Here is a 17,993-nt window from a genome sequence, read left to right on the forward strand (position 1 = left end):
GCACCACACCCCCAGCCCCACAACCAGCCCCGCTGGGCACACTCCTCACCTCGGTTGGGCCTCCAGATCTTCTCCATGCCGTGCCGCATAAGCACGATGCGGGACAGCTCAGTGAAGGACTCGATGACGTTGAAGTTGCACAGTGGGCTGACCTCGAAGAAGGTCATGCAGTTCTTCTCTGCGTAGGCACGCGCCTGCTCTGTCGGGACTTGCCGCTTGAAGGCCAGGTGCAGCCGGTTCCCAACCAGGATCCGGGGGACCCCGGGTGCGTGCTGGGTAGCGCACAGGACTCAGCAGAGGCACGAACGTGGGACGCCCCCTCTCTGTGCTGCCCCCCCCGGGGGCCCTCTGTCGCTTCTGTGATGAGGTGGGGCTCCTTGGGGCACAGGACCCCACTGGGAGAGTGCCATAGCAGTCAGTGCATGAGAAGATGCAGAGCCGGGGCACAGGAGGGGCTGAAAATGGGGGTAACAGAGTCTCCTCATGGGGGATGGGAGCGCACATGCTGGGGAGGGGTGACCCTGGAAGGGGGTGTCCACAGGAGCACACCTACCTCATCGATCTCCTTGATCCACCGGTCAATGCCGTCGAAGGACCAGCGGTTGGTGATGTCATACACCAGAAGGATCCCCTGCAAGGGAAACGCGGGCATTACGAGGCCCAGGGGCCGCCCGGATGAAAGGGGTCTTGTTCAGGCTTGGCCCTACACCGCTCCCTCCCAGCACAGGCAGGGCCAGGGACACTGGGGCACCAGCCAGACAGCTGTCTGGTGAACCATACAGTTTACTCAACAGGTGGCATCGTGGGAAATGTGCTTTGAGCTTTCCTCTTTGTGTTTCAGGGCGGCTCTGTGCACAGGGCTCAGCTAGCCCTGTCCCTGTCTCTTCACCATGGCTTGGCCCTGTGGCCCTGGACGCTGTCCGTGTGTGGGGGCCGCCTGACTGTCAGGGATCTCGTGGACTCAATACTGCCTCCTACCTCCCCTTGAGGACTCAGCTGGGGCAGAACTGGCATTTTTTCAGTGTCTGTCCTCCAAGCACGTTGTATTACCCTGTGATCATTTAAGTCACTCGACCTAAGGTGCACACAGGACCAGGTATGGTGAGGGGCTGTATCGCCACACTACCCAGCAGTGCATTCTTCCCGGGGGGGCACCGAGCAGAGGTGTTTCTGAGTTTTCCAACCCACACTTGCTGAGGACTCAAGTCACTCTGGCAGCTGCCCCCACAAGCCACACAGAGGATGTGCTGCAGGGACTTTCCTGTCACGTTCCTTAGAGACCAATTACTCCATCTGCCCAGCTCTCCTTGTCGTCTGTGCCTGGTACATCTCAGCGAGGACCTGTCACGAGCCTCAGGAAGGCAACTCCAGCAAGTGAGTGTGGCCCCCAAGCCCACTGCCTGTCTCTGGCCTTACAGCCCACCCTGAAGCAGTCTCCGCCAGAACCCAACCCCAAGCAGGACTCACACCCCTCCCCACCCCAGGAAGTCTTCTTCATTCAGCCCACGTCTCTATCACACACAGGGGAGGAGAAAAGTGCAGCTGAGATGGAAGGAACAGGGCACCCTCCATTTCAAAGTGAGGAATTTTAAAGCCTTTCCCCTTAAAAATGTCCTTCAAATTCCAGAAGATGAGGTCCTGTTAAGACAAAGGTTGAGATTACTCGAACCTATCCTGGTGGCTGCTGCTCCCTGGATGGAAAGTCTTACGCAGAGCAGGGCGGAGCTGCCTGCTAGGGAGGAATGCCAGGCCTGGAGGGGAATCGGTTGCTGTGGTGGTCGACAGAGTACACTGACAAGGAATTCATCCTGTTCCCAGGGGCACAGGGACCAAAGCCCTCTCCCGTGGTGTTGGGATGGGGGTAGAGCCACCCGCCTTCCAACTTGGAAACCCCCTTCTAAGAAATAATTGAGGACTTATCTAAAGACCAGCCTTGCCAGATGCTCATCACGGCATTGCTCGTAAGACAAAGATCAGGAAACAAACTAAACATGCGGCCCCCGGGGCTGCTGAGCAGTCCAGCGAGGTGCAGACTCCCCTGGCAGGCAGGCAGGCGATGAAAGTAAGGATTCACTTGAGAGCACCCGTGCTGATCACATGCATAACAGACTGCAAGGTGACAAACAGGGATCCCAAACGTTACATACAGGGCAGTTTTTAAAAAAATACAAGTATAGGGGCTTCCCTGGTGGCGCAGTGGTTAAGAATCCGCCTGCCAATGCAGGGGACACGGGTTCGAGCCCTGGTCCGGGAAGATCCCACACGCTGTTGAGCAACTAAGCCTGTGCGCCACAACTACTGAAGCCCGCGCGCCTAGAGCCTGTGCTCTGCAACAAGAGAAGCCACCACAATGAGAAGCCTGAGCCCCGCAACAAAGAGTAGCCTCCACTCACTGCCACTAGAGAAAGCCCGCGTGCAGCAGCGAAGACCCAATGCAGCCAAAAATTAAATAAATGAATAAATAAATTAATTTTAAAAATACAAGTATAAACACTCCACACACCACACAGAAAAGGTTTCCACAGACGTGACCACACATGGAAGGGCTGGACGGGGACTTATTTTCTTGCTTATGCTTCCTATGTAATGTTTATTAATTTTTTTATTTTTTGGATTCTACCATCTTTATTAACCTATCAATGTTACATTTTATACATAATATCTAGTTGTGTTCTCAAAGGGATCTACTTTAGGGGACTTCCCTGGCGGTCCAGTGGTTAAGACTCTGCACTTCCACTGCAGGGGGCATGGGTTCAATCTCCGGTCAGGAAACTAAGACTCCACATGCCGTGTGGTGGGGGGAAAAAGAAAAAAAGGATCTACTTTAGTACATCGTGTTAATAGTAAAAAGCCAAGTAAGATGGCTGAACTTCAACCTAGCATTTTTTTTTAAATAAATTTATTTATTTATTATTTTTTGCTGCGTTGGCTCTTCGATGTTGCATGTGGGCTTTCTCCAGTTGTGGTGAGCGGGGGCTACTCTTCGTTGCAGTGCGCAGGCTTCTCATTGTGGTGGCTTCTCTTGTTTCGGAACACAGGCTCTAGGTGCGCGGGCGTCAGTAGTTGTGGCTCCTGGGCTCTAGAGTGCAGGCTCAGTAGTCCTGGTACACGGGCTTAGTTGCTCCACGGCATGTGGGATCTTCCTGGACCAGGGCTCAAACCCGTGTCCCCTGAATTGGCAGGCGGATTCTTAACCACTGCGCCACCAGGGAAGTCCCCAACCTAGCATTTTAATATCCTCTGGACAAGGCAAGCTAGAAAAGTCAATCACTTTGTGCACATGTAAGAGTAGTGTTCCAAAATGACTAGGAAGCTGCTACTTTTAAGCAGGGGAGGAAAAAAACCTTTCATTTTGGTCTTTTATTTCCCCAGCAAATTATACTTTCAATTAACAGCAACAATGATATCATAAAAAATACTCTGCTTTTAAAATTTCTGTACTTCAGTACGAATTAAAATAGTAGTATTGGAGTCTTTTGGGAGTGTAACTGAGCCTCTTTATCAATAACCCGGTCCAGGTTGGGTATAGCCCTAACAGAAGGGAGGACGGCTACGTGCATAAGGATTAGACCCACTTGGTACTTCCAGGAGGTAGAGTGAAACCTGATCTTGGTTGACAGGACCTGGGTTGGCTTGGAGCCATACTGGGTTGTAAGGCAGGGGCCACAGTGTAATTAGTGGGCTGTAAGTCTATGGAGGGTGGGTAACTGCTCGCCTGGTACTGCTGAGCCGGGTGAGCAGGCAAGTTACTGAGACTGACCAGAAAAGGCAGGAGCCGGTGCCTGAGAAGTTGGTTGCTGGCCATGTCTCTGGAACTGCTGAGGCTGTTGAGGTACATTTGGCCGATACAGCCTGAATACTGAATACCATTCTGCTGTAGTGGCTGGGAGGTGCCTGTGGCTGCTGAGTGCCATGGCCGGCCTGCTGCAGGTACTGCTGGCACATCTTGACCTTCACTCTGACCTGCTTGAGTCTGAGCTCCTGTACATGGTGGCTGCTGTGGCTGAATTCCTGGTGGGTAAGCTGCAGAGGAGGAAGCAATGCTGTTGCGAGTTCCTCAACAGTCTTCTTTCTGCAGGAGCACTGGGTGGCCCTGAAACCTGATCATCTGTTAAGCCGAACGCTGACAGGACATTTTTATTGATTTCACCTTGGTTTTTTTTTTTTCCCTTAGATATTTATTTATTTTATTTATTTATTTGGCCACGCCGGGTCTTAGCTGTGGCATGCAGGATCTTCGTTGTGGCATGTGGGCTCTTAGTTCCCAACCAGGGATCGAACCTGGGCCCCCTGCATTGGGAGTGTGGAACCTTAACTCATTATGGACCGGAGGATTTTTGCAGAAACTAACGCCTGTGGTTGGCAATTTTTAGTTTGGCCGGCCAAAAAGTTAGTTCTGTTATTTCACTAACACTTTGCAGGTTATCACATTCAATAGTTACACCTGACAAACCTGTAAAGTCCTCTAATTTTTGAGAAATGTTGTCTTCGATCCACTTTTCTGCAGAAGCAAAGGAGTTTCATTTTCACGTGCCGTAGCAGAATCAATCACTAAGGTTTTTTGTCTTTTTGTTGGTCTACTATTCACATCGTCTGAATCAGAACTATATTCTGAAGAACTGTCATCTCCTGAGACACTAGTGCATATGTCGCTTGGACAATCAGAGAAAATATCTGCATAAAATTCACCGAAATATTCTACTTCACTCAAAATTTCGCGATGCATCATTTTTGAAAATTTTACATTTATAATATACACAAGGTTGGAACAAAAACCTAACGGAGCAAAATGTGAATGATAACGACAATCGTTAAGTTGTATAATGAACCCATGATCATTTTTAAGCTCTAACAACTTTGCATGGTGATGTTAATTGTTATCACTCTCTAAAAACATATTGATACATCTCCGGTCAATAACGTGTTAACTGCTTGACCACCAAGGGAGTCCCTCACCTTGGTTTTTTTTTTTTTTTTTTTTTTTTTTTTTATTAGTTTCTGCTTTATAACAAAGTGAATCAGTCATACATATACATCTGTTCCCACATCCCCTCCCTCATGCATCTCCCTCCCTCCCACCCTCACCTTGGTTTTTGAAAGGATCAAAAGCTGACATACTTGCTGCCATAACCTGAGTAGACTGTTTTCCAGAAGAATCAGAAGCTTTTTTTTTTTTCAGTACGCGGGCCTCTCACTGTCGTGGCTGGCCTCTCCCGTTGTGGAGCACAGGCTCCAGATGCGCAGGCTCAGCAGCCATGGCTCACAGACCCAGCCACTCCGCGGCATGTGGGATCTTCCCAGACCGGGGCACGAACCCATGTCCCCTGCATTAGCAGGCGGACTCTCAACCACTGTGCCACCAGGGAAGCCCAGCAGGCTTTTTTTTTTTAATGTCCTTTTCTAGCAGCAGGCTTTTCTTCCCTACCATTCACAGTATCATTTTCAGGAATGTTGGTGGACGGTCCTGGTTCTCCAGGTGGTTCCAAGCTATCCAATAAGTGATTCACTTTATTTAGAAGTTCCAGCAGTTCTCGATGAAGGTATTTCACCTGACTTGATTCAAGGGGTGTTGGTTGGCAGCTAACAAATAATGTCGGTTTCAGTATCCTACTACACTGAATTGCAAAGGAAAGGTCAGAACTATCAAAAACTGTTAACTCCATCTTCATGTTTATGTTTTATTGTAATTTCATCATTACTCAGAAGTTTTCCTCTGAAGAGTCGCTGCATCAATAGCACTAATTCATCATAAATATTATCTTCATTATGAATGGGATTCGCTGAATATCCTCCCCAAGTTGAGCTTTAATGATTAGCTTCCCACTCAGATTCAACTGCCCAATCATGCTGGACTCCAGGATGTTCTATATATAAAAGTCTAGAGAAAGATGGTTTGTCCAGGTCACTGCTGCTGCCCCTCCACAGGTCTCTGCTGATCAGATCGGTGCGAGGCTGCCACTGCTGGACTCTGCGGCATTGGGGGAAGGCTGTGGTCACAGCCCACTTGGTTGTCCTCCCCAGGGCTGCTGCATCTTGCCGGCAGGCTCTCACGGGCCCCGGCCAATCACACAGACCCACCAAGCCTAGCGAAAGCTCGGGCCAGTACTGGCAGGTGGGGAAAGAAGAGGGGCGGGCCTAAAAGCTCAAGCAAATGAGGAGAAGCCCATTTCTTGGGTTCAGGCTTCAACTGCACCCTGAGGCTGTTGAGGAGCCTGCCCCTGGCTGTTTTCCCTGGCTGGCGCCAGCCTCTGCCCACCACCACCTAAGTCTGACAGGGCAGGGTGATGACAGAGAGGTCACAGGAGGAAGGACACAGAGCTGGTCACACTGCAGACGGGGACCAAAGTGATCATGGGCTTGGCAGGGAAAAACACCTAGGGTCGACCACAGGTGGGATAGTTGAGAAACCAAAATGAGGCTCCTGGTTACCAGGACCACCCCCTCAAAGGACTCCAGATCAGCTGTGTATCTCAAAGAGCCAGAGGAGGGGCAAAGAGATTCTCACTATATTTCTTTTCTTTTTTTTTTGCTTAGCTTTTTAAAAGTTAGTAAGTACTCTAGGGTATAAATAGAAGCTCTGGTCCCTTAACCCGCCCAGAAATCACCTGTCTTTCAAGCATCTCCCAGGCGTTTCCTAACCCGGACTGGGTCATGGTGCAAACCGCCTGGCACCAGCAGGGCCCTTCCCCCACAGCGGCCAGCACCTTATGCCAGGCTCATCAGCTAGCACTGCTGTTGGGTTTCAGGTAATGCACCTAATTTTATTACAAACATCAGCGATATAACTCGAGCTGTAAGAGAGAATCTGGATGTGTAGCTTGGGCCTAGGAGTGCGCACCCTTATTGTTGCCAAGGTGATTTATTGAGCTTATACACCAAAAAACGCACAGGTTTTAGGTATGAACAGTTTGATGACTTTGGACAAATATATATACCTGTGCAATCACCACTCCAACTAGAGCACAGAGGTGCGGTTTTTAATTAAGTTAGTTTTGGAGTGAGTAATGCATTTGTGTGATAAAGCTGCCAAGGAACCAGAGACTGTGGCTGAACACACCTGCCCACGCTCATATATGCATGGGCTCTGCCCAGAAGCCAGTGCACTGACAAGGGGAGCAGCCGTCAAAGCTGCTGACCCACAGGCGCCCCACCCAGGCGGGGCCAAGTGGCAGGCTGGTGTCCTAGTCAGCACGCACCCAGACCACTCCCCACGTGAAACCCGAAACCCTCCCTCCAGGAGGCCAGTGCCTGACTGAGCTCCCTCTGGTCCTAATCCAGCTGACCCCAAACCCAAACTAAACAGGACGTCACCCACCCCTGGCTTCCTCCACACGCGCAGCCCCAGGGGAACTGGCGCAGGGGACCACTCTCCCCCTGAGCGGGAAGCATGGGCCTCCTGGGCCACGAGTGGCCACCTCAGACCTCGGCAACAGAAAACAAGGGCCACAAGACAGAGGGCCAGGGGTTGGTCGGTGGCTCTGTGGCCTAGGCCCTGAGAGATCTGCAAGGCCTCTTTGTTCTTAACCGAGGGTAGGAGGGTGACAGGAAAAACAAGACTTGGGAAGACAGTTATGGCAGTCTGCACCATCGGGCCGCACAAAGCCACGCTGGTGCCAACTCCGGAAAACACCAACCAAGCAGGATGGAAACAGGAAAGGCGAAGCACTACTGTTTAGGTAGGAGCACCCACGGTCAGCTTTGCGGCCAAAAACCACCCATCCACCCACCATCCAGGCCCGAGATGCGCACTCAGAATCTGCAACTGGCTCCTACAGCCCAGAAGCAACAAGAACCTCTGGAATTAGCACAGAATTAAGCGCAAGTAACGACACATACACACTGACTGCTGATTGCTCTGGAGAGGATGTGGACGTGGTAAAGGTGTTCCCTTCCCCAAAGCGCGTGCTCTGGCGGATGCCCAGGTTCTCAGGCGTGCCCTTCTGTCCTGCTCCGTGTTCACATCCGAGCAAGCGGACATCTGAGCCCGTCCAGGTTCAGTCTCCCAGGACCTTCCTTGATATTTCCCAATCACCCAATTATCATAACCCAAGGTAACTACTCCCCTTATCTCTTCATTTTCTTTTTTTATCGAAAAAGTAACAACGTGTGTGCCATAAAAAACTGGGAAACATTCAAAAGCAAAGGGAAGACAACAGAACTCATCAGTAATCCCATGGTCCAGAAATAATGAACACCTCCCCTCGGAACATGGCTTTCTCACTTCCTTGTATGTATGAATCATTGTCAGGGTCCCTCCTCTACAGAGGGTGGCCCGCGGGACACACTCCTTGGTGCTCAAGCGCTCCCCGTGCGTCCTCTGAGGGCCCGGCTGTGAGGGCCTTGTCGTTCCTTAACCTTACATCCGGTGCCATCCACACCTGAGGGCTGCTGTCCCTGACCACCTAGCACCAGCTGCTCCAGGTGGAACTGCCAGGTTAAGCACCACCTCTGCGGCCCCTCACACCAGGCACACACTGGGGGGTGGAGCCAGCGGACAGGCAGCACCACCGCAGCACCACCGCAGCACCACCGCAGGACGGAGCCTCTGAGCCCAGCCTGAGGGCCCTCCACCCATATTCACACCTCAGCGGGAAGGAGGCGCTCTCACCACCCCTGAGCGTCTCCGGCTCAGGAGGTCACCTGAAGACACCATCGATTCTTGCTCACCAGGCAGAAAGGACGCCTGGGGCTCCCCACTACCCAGGCCAGATTGAAGGGGTGACAGGCCCCACACAGCCAGAGGCCCTGACACGGGCCCATGGGCCCCCTGGCAGAGCACCCTGTCTGGGGAGAACGGTTGGACAGGGCTGACTGAGGGCTCTCCTCAGCAATTCCAGAAGCCCAAGGGGTCATGGCCCCGCCCTGCACAGACAGGGCTGGTCTTGAATCTAGTCCCCTCACACTGAAGCAGCGAGTGGGTAGCTGGTCTATTCACACAACTGCTTCTTCCCCTCCTTCCAGCCTTGAATCACAAACAGACCCGGTCAGCGTGCAAGCCTGTCGTAGGGAGCCCAGGAGACACAGAGAAGGATGAGCAAGTCCCCAGGCCCCCCAGTGAGCCCCCTCGCCCCTGCGCAGGCCACAGCTTAGGTGCTCTTCCAGGGCAGGCCCCGCCCGGGACAGCGCCCATCTCCACTCCCTGCTAATGCCCTGCCCTTTAGGATGTGTGGCAGCCCCTCCCATGGCGGCTCCAGCTCCCAGTCCCGCGGTCTGATGAGTGATCCAGACCAGCTGGCCCTGGGAGCTCCAGCAGCCTCCTCACTCAGCACAGGGAGAAGTCACCTCTGGTGAACCAGGTGATGGGGGACCTCTCCACAGTACAGGGTTCCCACACACCTCCCGCAGCAGCTCTGGGCAGCAAGGGCCACAGGAGCTCGTGGGGCCCTGGCACCCTCTGAAGGCTGAGGCCCCTCCACTCGGGAGCATCCTTGTTTGGGCTCCTGGATGGAAGGCTGATGTTCAAACATAAAACTTCCTTGGAAAGAACCCTGCACGTGGTGTCTGACAGCACCACACGTGTGAGGAGAGCGGCCCCTCTGGAGAACAGCCCCGGCAGCACCGCTGGTCTTACCTGTGCGCCCCTGGAGTAGGACCTGAAGATGGTGCAGAACCTGCCCTGGCCCGATGTGTCCCTGAAACAAAGGGGGTTGGGGATGCGGCCCGTGGGACCCCAGCATGCACAGCATGACCCCCTCCTACTCTGCTGCACATGCTGGCCAACCTCCATGGGCCTGGGCACCCCAGGAGACTGCACTGCGGGGCTGGGGAACCCCAAACATGGAGGGATTTACATCTCAACTTTGAGGTTCTGGAAATGCCCTTAACGTGGAGCCCAGTAAAGGGCGAGGCGAGAGGGGCTATGGCCCCTGTGGAAGTGAGTCTTTGTGGGCAAAGGGAGCTGGGCTCTGCCCGAACAAGCAGCCCTGGGCCTTCTGCCTCACGTTCCAGCCCATGTTTATATAGGGGCGGTATCAACAGCTAGACTACTGACACGTAAACAGGGCGGCTTCCAGTCTCTTTAAGGATTCCTGAGTCACTTCACTTGGCTTCCCAGCCCGCGCAACAACTGAAGTGTGGCAGCCAGGCACCTTGGCCGCACAGCCTGACTCACCAGAGTTCCAGCTTGACCCGCCGGCCGTCCAGCAGGATGGTGGTGGTCTTGTAGTCGATCCCTGCAAGGAAGCAGAGGGTGGCTGAAGGACCCACCTGGCCAGGGCCCAGTCCCTGAAGCCAAGGGGAAGTGTGGCTCCAGCCCAGGGAGCCCAGTGACCCCAGCTGGCCACCCTCCTGTCACCCCAGAGGCCCAAGCCGGGTACCAATGGCACCGGCCAAAGGGAGGGCAGCTGGTCTCAGCATCGGCCCACGTTGTGTGCTTCTCAAAGCTAATGGGTTTTCTGAGTTCTTGAGTTCACCGCAGCTCCCAGGTACTGACAATGGGAGTGTGCTTGGAGCATGATTTAGTGGTACAGTAACGTCTAAAATGCCATTTCTCTGGAGAGGTATCTGGAGAACCTCTGCTTGCCATGTCTTTAGTTTTTATTCTTTATACTTTTTTAAACTGAAGTATAGTTGAATTATGTTTCAGGTGTACTGCAAAGTGCTTCAGCTATACATATATATCTATCCTTTTTCAGATTCTTTTCCATTATAGATTTCTATAAGATATCGAATATAGTTTCCTATGTTACACAGTAGATCCTTGTTTATTATTTTTTCATACTTTTAAGCGAAAAAAGTCAGTTCAAGAAAGGTGGTTAGGGCTTCCCTGGTGGCGCAGTGGTTGAGAGTCCGCCTGCCAGTGCAGGGGACATGGGTTCGTGCCCCAGTCTGGGAAGATCCCACATGCCGTGGAGCGGCTGGGCCTGTGAGCCATGGCTGCTGGGCCTGCGCGTCCGGAGCCTGTGCTTCGCAACGGGAGAGGCCACAACAGTGAGAGGCCCGCGTACCGCACAAAAAAAAAAAAAAAAAAAAGAAAGGTGGGTAGGAGCAGGGCCAGTGCTGGATGCATTACTTTAGATGTAAGATCTTCAACTGGTTTATGGGCCATCAGGAAACTTCCTAAAAGCTGTCTTTCCTCCTCCTCCCTTAAGCCTTAAAGATGTCATCAGCTTCTTGGCTGTTTATAACACTTGCTCTAAGAAGGCTTGGAAATGGGCTTTTTTGTGTGTGTGTGTGGTACGCGGGCTTCTCACTGCTGTGGCCTCTCCCGTTGCGGAGCACAGGCTCCGGATGCGCAGGCTCAGCGGCCATGGCGCACAGACCCAGCCGCTCTGCGGCATGTGGGATCTTCCCAAACCGGGGCACGAACCCGTGTCCCCTGCATCGGCAGGCGGACTCTCAACCACTGCGCCACCAGGGAAGCCCGGAAATGGGCATTTTTAATGCAGACACTGCTCTCACACATTGTGTGTGCATGTGCAAAGCCAACCTCAGAGAGCTGCACGTGAAGCCTCTACCCCCAATGTCCTTCCATCTGGCTAACTTCTAACCATGTGTCAAAACCTGGCTCCCACCCATCAAAAGACACTCAACAGAATGAAAACACAATCCACGAAATGGGAGAGAATATTTGCAAATCACATATCTGATGAGGGACTGATATTCAGAAAATATGAAGAAATCCTACCACTCAACAACAACAAAAATCCAATTAGAAAATGGGCAAAAGACTTTCTCCAGGGCTTCCTTGGTGGCGCAGTGGTTGAGAGTCCGCCTGCCGAAGCAGGGGTCATGGGTTCGTGCCCCGGTCCAGGAAGATCCCACATGCTGTGGAGCGGCTAGGTCTGTGAACCATGGCCGCTGAGCCTGCGTGTCCAGGGCCTGTGCTCCGCAACTGGAGAGGCCACAACAGTGAGAGGCCCGCGTACCGGGGAAAAAAAAAAAAAAAGCTCAACGTCACTAATCAGTAGGGAAATGCAAATCAAAACCACATGAGAGGGACTTCCCTGGTGGCGCAGTGGTTAAGAATCTGCCTGCCAATGAAGGGGACAAGGGTTCGAGCCCTGGTCCAGGAAGATCCCACATGCCGCGAAGCAACTAAGCCCATGTGCCACAACTACTGAGCCTGCGCTCCAGAGCCTGCAAGCCACAACAACTGAGCCTGTGTGCTGCAAGTACCAAAGCCCACGCACCTAGAGCCCAAGCTCCCAAACAAGAGAAGCCACCGCAATGAGAAGCCCATGCACCACAACGAAGAGTAGTCCCCGCTTGCCGCAACTGGAGAGAGCCTGCGTGCAGCAATGAAGACCCAATGATGAAGACCCCACGCAGCCCAAAAATTAATTAATTAATTAATTAAAATAAAGAAAAAACTACATGAGATACCACATCACACCCATTAGATGGTTATCATCAAAAACCCAGAAAGTAAGCAGCATTGGTGAGGATGTGGAGAAATCGGAACCTTTGTGCACTGCTGGTGGGAATGCAAAAGGGTGCAGACACCATGGAAAACAGTATTGCATTTCCTCAGAGAATTAAACACAGAATTACCACGTAATCCAGAAATTCCACTTCAGGTTTATACCTCAAAGAAGTGAAAGCAGGAAATCGAACACGTATATATTTGCACATCCATGTTCACTGCAGTATTATTCACAATAGTCAAAAGGTGGGTGCAACCCAAGTGTCCAAAGATGGATGAAGTCCATCTGTACAACAAAATATTATTCCACCTTAAAAAGGAAGGAAAGGGACTTCCTTGGTGGCACAGTGGTTAACCATCTGCTTTCCAATGCAGGGGGAACATGGGTTCGATCCCTGGTCTGGGAAGATCCCACATGCCGCAGAGCAACTAAGCCTGTGCGCCACAGCTACTGAGCCCACGCTCTAGAGCCTGAGCACCACAACTACTGAAGCCCACGCACCCTAGAACCCACACGCTGCACCTACCGAAGCCCGTGCACTCTAGGGCCCGCATGCTGCAACTACCAAGCCCGCATGCTGCAACTACTGAAGCCCACACTCCTAGAGCCTGCGCTCTGCAACAAGAGAAGCCACCACAATGAGAAGCCCGCACGCCGCAATGAAAGCCCACACGCCGGAACGAAGAGTAGACCCCACTTGATGCAACTAGAGAAAGCCCGTGCACAGCAACGAAGACCCAATGCAGCCAAAAAAATAATAATAATAGTAAAAAATTTAAAAAATAATAAAAAAAATAAAAAGGAAGGAAAGTCTGACACATGCTACAACATGGATGAACCTTAAAGACATTATGCTCGGTAAAATAAGCCCTACACAAAAGGACAAATCCTGTATGATTCCTTCTAGGAGGTCCCTAGAGTATCAGATTCAGAGACAGAAAGTAGATAGAGGTCGCCAGGGGCTGGAGGAGGGGGTGGGGAGTTAGTGCTTACTGGGGACAGTTTCAGTTGCGAAGATGAGAAAGTTCTGGAGCTGATGGGGGTGCCACTGAACTGTACACCCAAAAATATTTAAAATGGTAAATTTTATGTTGTGTATATTTTGCCACATTTTTTTTTTTAAGTGAAAGAAGATTCTCCTGCACATATTCTCAAGCTAAAGAAACACTCTTCAGGGAGGAATAGAACTCAGGCCCGTCTCCACCGTCCTTCCTCTGCATCCACCCCTCCCCCCAACTGTGTGCTGATAACCCACTTCTTTGGGTGGAAACTCTTGGAATTCTCTGTCAAACAGGAAGCTCAGATTTGGCCCAGGACACCCTCCTTTCAGTCCTGGCTCTACAGCTGCTGTGAGCTGGGCCCCATGAGGACAGTGTTGGAAACAGCAACTTCCAGGAAGGCTGTGGATGGGGATGCCCATCCTCTATGCAATGTCACCTCCATGTGGTGGATCAGCCCAGCAGGCTCTGGCCATAGGGACTGGACACCCTCCGCCAAGGGCAGCCCCCATGAAAGGACCCCGACCGAGGTGGCACCATGGCCCAAAGGCCCAGCCTGGAGCTGCAGGAAGGAGCGGGCGCCCAGGAAGGGCCCAGGAGGAAGCAGGGCACAGGGAGCGGGGCTGCTGCCCTCGCCCACCTCTGGGGAGGACGCCAGCCTCTGCACACCGTGAGGCTTGCACAGCTGGGCGCCTTGCCCACCCACCACCTGCGCCTGACCGACCCCTTACTCACGACTTCAACTTCAGAAAGGATGACCAGTCCCCACCCTCCAGGGGCTCTGCTCAAAGCTCTGCCAAATGCCCAAGAGAGACCTGTGGAGACAGGCACTCAGAGCCAGGAGCGGGCACCATGGGGGGTCAGCTCTGCTCTCCTCCCAGCACGCCCCCCGGCACCTCCCACAGTCCACCAGCTGGGTCAGAGGGCTCCCGGAGAACAGGGATCCCAGGGAATGGGCCACTAAACCAGTGAGACTCCCGCCCAGGAGCCCTCCCTACAGTGCAGCACTGGCACCCCCAGAAAGGCTGAGCAGCCTTATGAGGGGACTGAGGGCGGTGGACGGCAGGTCGCCACAGCAGACGGCAGTGTCCAGCTGAGAATGGCCAGGGAGCCGGCCGTGCAGAAAACACGGACAGCCCGCAGGCTGACATGCTCCCTCGGAGGTCAAAAAAATCTCAAGTAGGGGGCTTCCCTGGTGGCGCAGTGGTTGAGAGTCCACCTGACGATGCAGGGGACACGGGTTCGTGGCCCGGTCCGGGAAGATCCCACATGCCGCGGAGCGGCTGGGCCCGTGAGCCGTGGCCGCTGAGCCTGCACGTCCGGAGCCTGTGCTCCGCAACGGGAGAGGCCACGACAGTGAGAGGCCTGCGTACCACAAAACAAACAAACAAACAAACAAACAAACAAAACACCTCAAATAGGGGACTTCCCTGATGGTCCAGTGGTTAGGACTCCACACTTCCACTTCAGGGGGCAGGGGTTTGATCCCTGGTGGGGGAACTGAGATCCCACATGCTGTGCGGTGCAGCCAAAAAATTTAAATGAACAAAACAAAAAAACTCACATGTATTTTTCACGCTTGCTCTGCTTCTCACCTGCCCACCTCCCAAATCTGGATAAAAATGTACGGCGTGCTTTATAAATTCATAGAAAATACCGACACGGCAAGTCCAAAGAGAGGCCTCCCCGAAGAGGCAGCACCTCCTGCAGGCAAGGACGGTCCCAGCCAGGCTCCACGGCTGAACCAGCTCCGACAGCTCTTAGGTCTCAATATCTGCTGTTGCAGAACTTCGATCACCTCTCTCTCACCTCACCCCACCCGTGCTTGAGAACGTGAGGAACAGAGGTTTCATGGAAAGCATCTAACACCTTGTACAGCACAGGCATGACTGCTGAGAACACAAACCAGCTCTCAGGAGCTGGGGCAGCTGCCTGGTGCGCAAGGGGGCAGGGGCAGCTCACACAAGAGGAGGGGTCCCCAGGTGACCAGGCCTCAGGCTCTAGGACTGCAGACACTCCTTGATGGACACAGGGCTTGGGAGGCCACCAGGGGCCAGAGAAGACCTCCTGTGTCCCCACTGGGGGCCGCCCAGCCACTTGGCCCCTGGCTCGGGGGTTCCTGCTGGCCCGTCACAGCCCAGGCTTCAGCTCTCTGCACCTCCCGGACTGTCAGCCCCTCTCATCTGAGGTGTTCACAAGTTCTCAAGAAGGTCTTCCTACTGTTTCATGGGGTTTCTGAAAGGAGTGCAATTCACTTGACACAAGAGGCTTTTTAAACTTCTACTGTCCACCAGGCACCCAGCTGTCTCGGGGAGCACCCGGCCAGGACTTGCAGCCTGAGCATTCAGATTCCCACCGACGCGTCCCTGCCGGCTGGGTATTCACGGCACAGCACCAGTGGCTCTCGCTCTGAGCCGAGACCCTGACCCACCCCGCACAACGTGCGGGCCCCACCCTCACACCACGTTTTGCAGGGATGCTTCCACCTTGTGAATCACCGGAGACTGTGTCTTGTTTGTTCAGAATTTTAATGAGAATTGTTCACCATTTTGGAAAAAAAAATCACATCACCCACAGTAATACCTATACCAGGTACAGTTTCCTTGTCACTTTCTCAGCATCTAGTACAACTGTCCCCAAGCACTGACTTGCTTAACCACAAACGATCTTACGACATCCCACTGCACCCCCTTCTTCCTCCTTTACGTTACCGAAGTATGTATACGTACGTGTGTGTTTTAGCTCCTAGTGTGGGTAGAACAGATGATCTCCTAACTTCACTCCTTTCCAGGACAGTAAAGGGGATGCTGCAGAGCAGTGGTCCTGCCGGCCTCCTGACCCCATTTCTGCGTCGCTGGCCTTGCACCCAGCAGGGAGGAGCTAGGCACCAAGCAGCTCACCAGCTCTGGGAAAATGTGACAGGCTGGAGAGGCAGGAGCACTGTAATTGCCTGGCTGCTGATGCTGCCGCTTGTGCAAGAGGTGCTTCAGAGCACAGATTCAGAGATGGGGGAGGCAGAAGGAAGAAGGCTACTAAAAAGGTCACTCAAGTTTCATCTTTTCTTTTCTTTTTTTTTGTTTTTAAGATTTTTAACAAATATTTTCTTTTATTTATTTATTTAGTTAGTTAGTTTGTTTGTTTGGCTGTGTTGGGTCTTCGTTGCTGTGCGTGGGCTTTCTCTAGTTGCGGTGAGCAGGGGGCTACTCCTCATTGCGGTGCGCGGGTTTCTCATTGCGGTGGTTTCTCTTGCTGCGGAGCACGGGCTCTAGGCGTGCGGGCTTCAGTAGTTGTGGCGCACTGGCTTAGCTGCTCCGCAGCATGTGGGATCTTCCTGGACCAGGGCTCGAACCCATGTCCCCTGCCTTGGCAGGCGGATTCTTAACCACTGCGCCACCAGGGAATTCCTCAAGTTTCATCTTGACAGCTGCCCACATCCTAGTGATTTAGGGAGTCTACCGGGCACCCCCACAGGCCCCCCGAGACAGGGACACACAGGAGGAAGGCTGAGCGCTGGGTGGCACTGACCAGCAGGACACACCCCTGTCTTCGCAGCCTCCCACATTCGGGCATGGGGCGTTTCCACCTGAGTGGGGCATCCACAGCCACAGCGCCAGCCTGTCAAGGACAACCTGACCTGGTGCAGAAGCCACGTTCCTTGGGCTCCTTTTCTCCCACACGGCCGGTCCTCCCTCAGGAGTCACACTTCCCACATCTGTTGGCACCAACTCAGAACAAAAGACCCCTAGAAAATTTATCTTCACTCCACCCCTAGGAAATTATCAAGTAATCAGGGCAAAGGGAACAAACCAAGTTAGTTCTCAGCTTCAGCTTGTGTGTACAAATCAAGACTGCAGATGTTTTAAAGCCTAGTTCTCCATCACTCCTAGGGAGCAGGAGCCAGTGAGAATGAAGACCACTAGGCACAGCCTGACTGACCCCGGGTGGAGGCATTTCCCACATACCTGTCCAGGCTCAACTCAGACCCACCTGCAGGGAATGGCAAGGAGGGATGTCCCACCACACAGCACATCCCTCAACCTCTCTTCTGTCTTTATGTCTGTTCAGTTGACACTAAGTGCCTAACCATCCAGCTACCTTCCAACAACATGAAAAGCCACAGGACAACTTGTTAAAAATTCATAACAAAGAACAAAAACTGAGTGATAAAAGATTGAGTTAGGAATGAAAGAGAAAATGTTAATCAATGCCTTCCTCTGCAGTATTAAATCCAGCACCTAAAACTGGCACACAGCTCCCAGGCAGCGTGGCCCCAAGCACACGCCCTTGCAGGCAGCAGGGGAGCCCGCAGTTTCACGGGGTGGGGAGGGCCTGAAGATGCAGCTCGGTTCCCATGCTGGAGGAGTTGGTTTTCCAGTAGAGCTCCCAGACCTCGCCTCCTGGACCCAGTCAGGGTCCCCATGCATTTCCAACACGAAGCCAACGCACAGCATCAGGGCGCTGCTCCCAAACCCAAGACAGGCAGCCGCTGTTCTTAGTGTTACTCCTTAGGGAGGAAAAATAAGGTCTCGCCGAGTTCCCAGAGACACACAAAAACAAAAAAATGTCTAGGTCCTCTTGGAACCAGAAAAAACTTCCAGTGACACAGGCACACACACAGAAGTGTCTGGGA

The 17,993-nt window shown here is 52.9% G+C and overlaps 1 protein-coding gene and 1 pseudogene across 3 annotated transcripts in view; both read right to left on the bottom strand.

Moving 5' to 3' along the window:
* RAB40C (RAB40C, member RAS oncogene family) overlaps nt 1-17,993 on the bottom strand; it is a 30,282-nt gene that overhangs the window by 2,379 nt on the left and 9,910 nt on the right. For all 3 annotated transcript variants that reach the window (XM_060120349.1, XM_060120351.1, XM_060120348.1), the window contains 4 exons: nt 10,112-10,172; nt 9,572-9,632; nt 554-631; nt 50-272 (listed from right to left, as the gene is read on the bottom strand). In XM_060120349.1, the coding sequence (XP_059976332.1) occupies nt 50-272; nt 554-631; nt 9,572-9,632; nt 10,112-10,172 (423 nt within the window). The remainder of the gene's footprint in view (nt 1-49; nt 273-553; nt 632-9,571; nt 9,633-10,111; nt 10,173-17,993) is intronic.
* LOC132476403 (protein TFG-like) lies at nt 3,502-6,029 on the bottom strand (annotated as a pseudogene).

This window comes from Mesoplodon densirostris, chromosome 16, assembly GCF_025265405.1.
Source record: "Mesoplodon densirostris isolate mMesDen1 chromosome 16, mMesDen1 primary haplotype, whole genome shotgun sequence".
Taxonomy (NCBI): domain Eukaryota; kingdom Metazoa; phylum Chordata; class Mammalia; order Artiodactyla; family Ziphiidae; genus Mesoplodon; species Mesoplodon densirostris.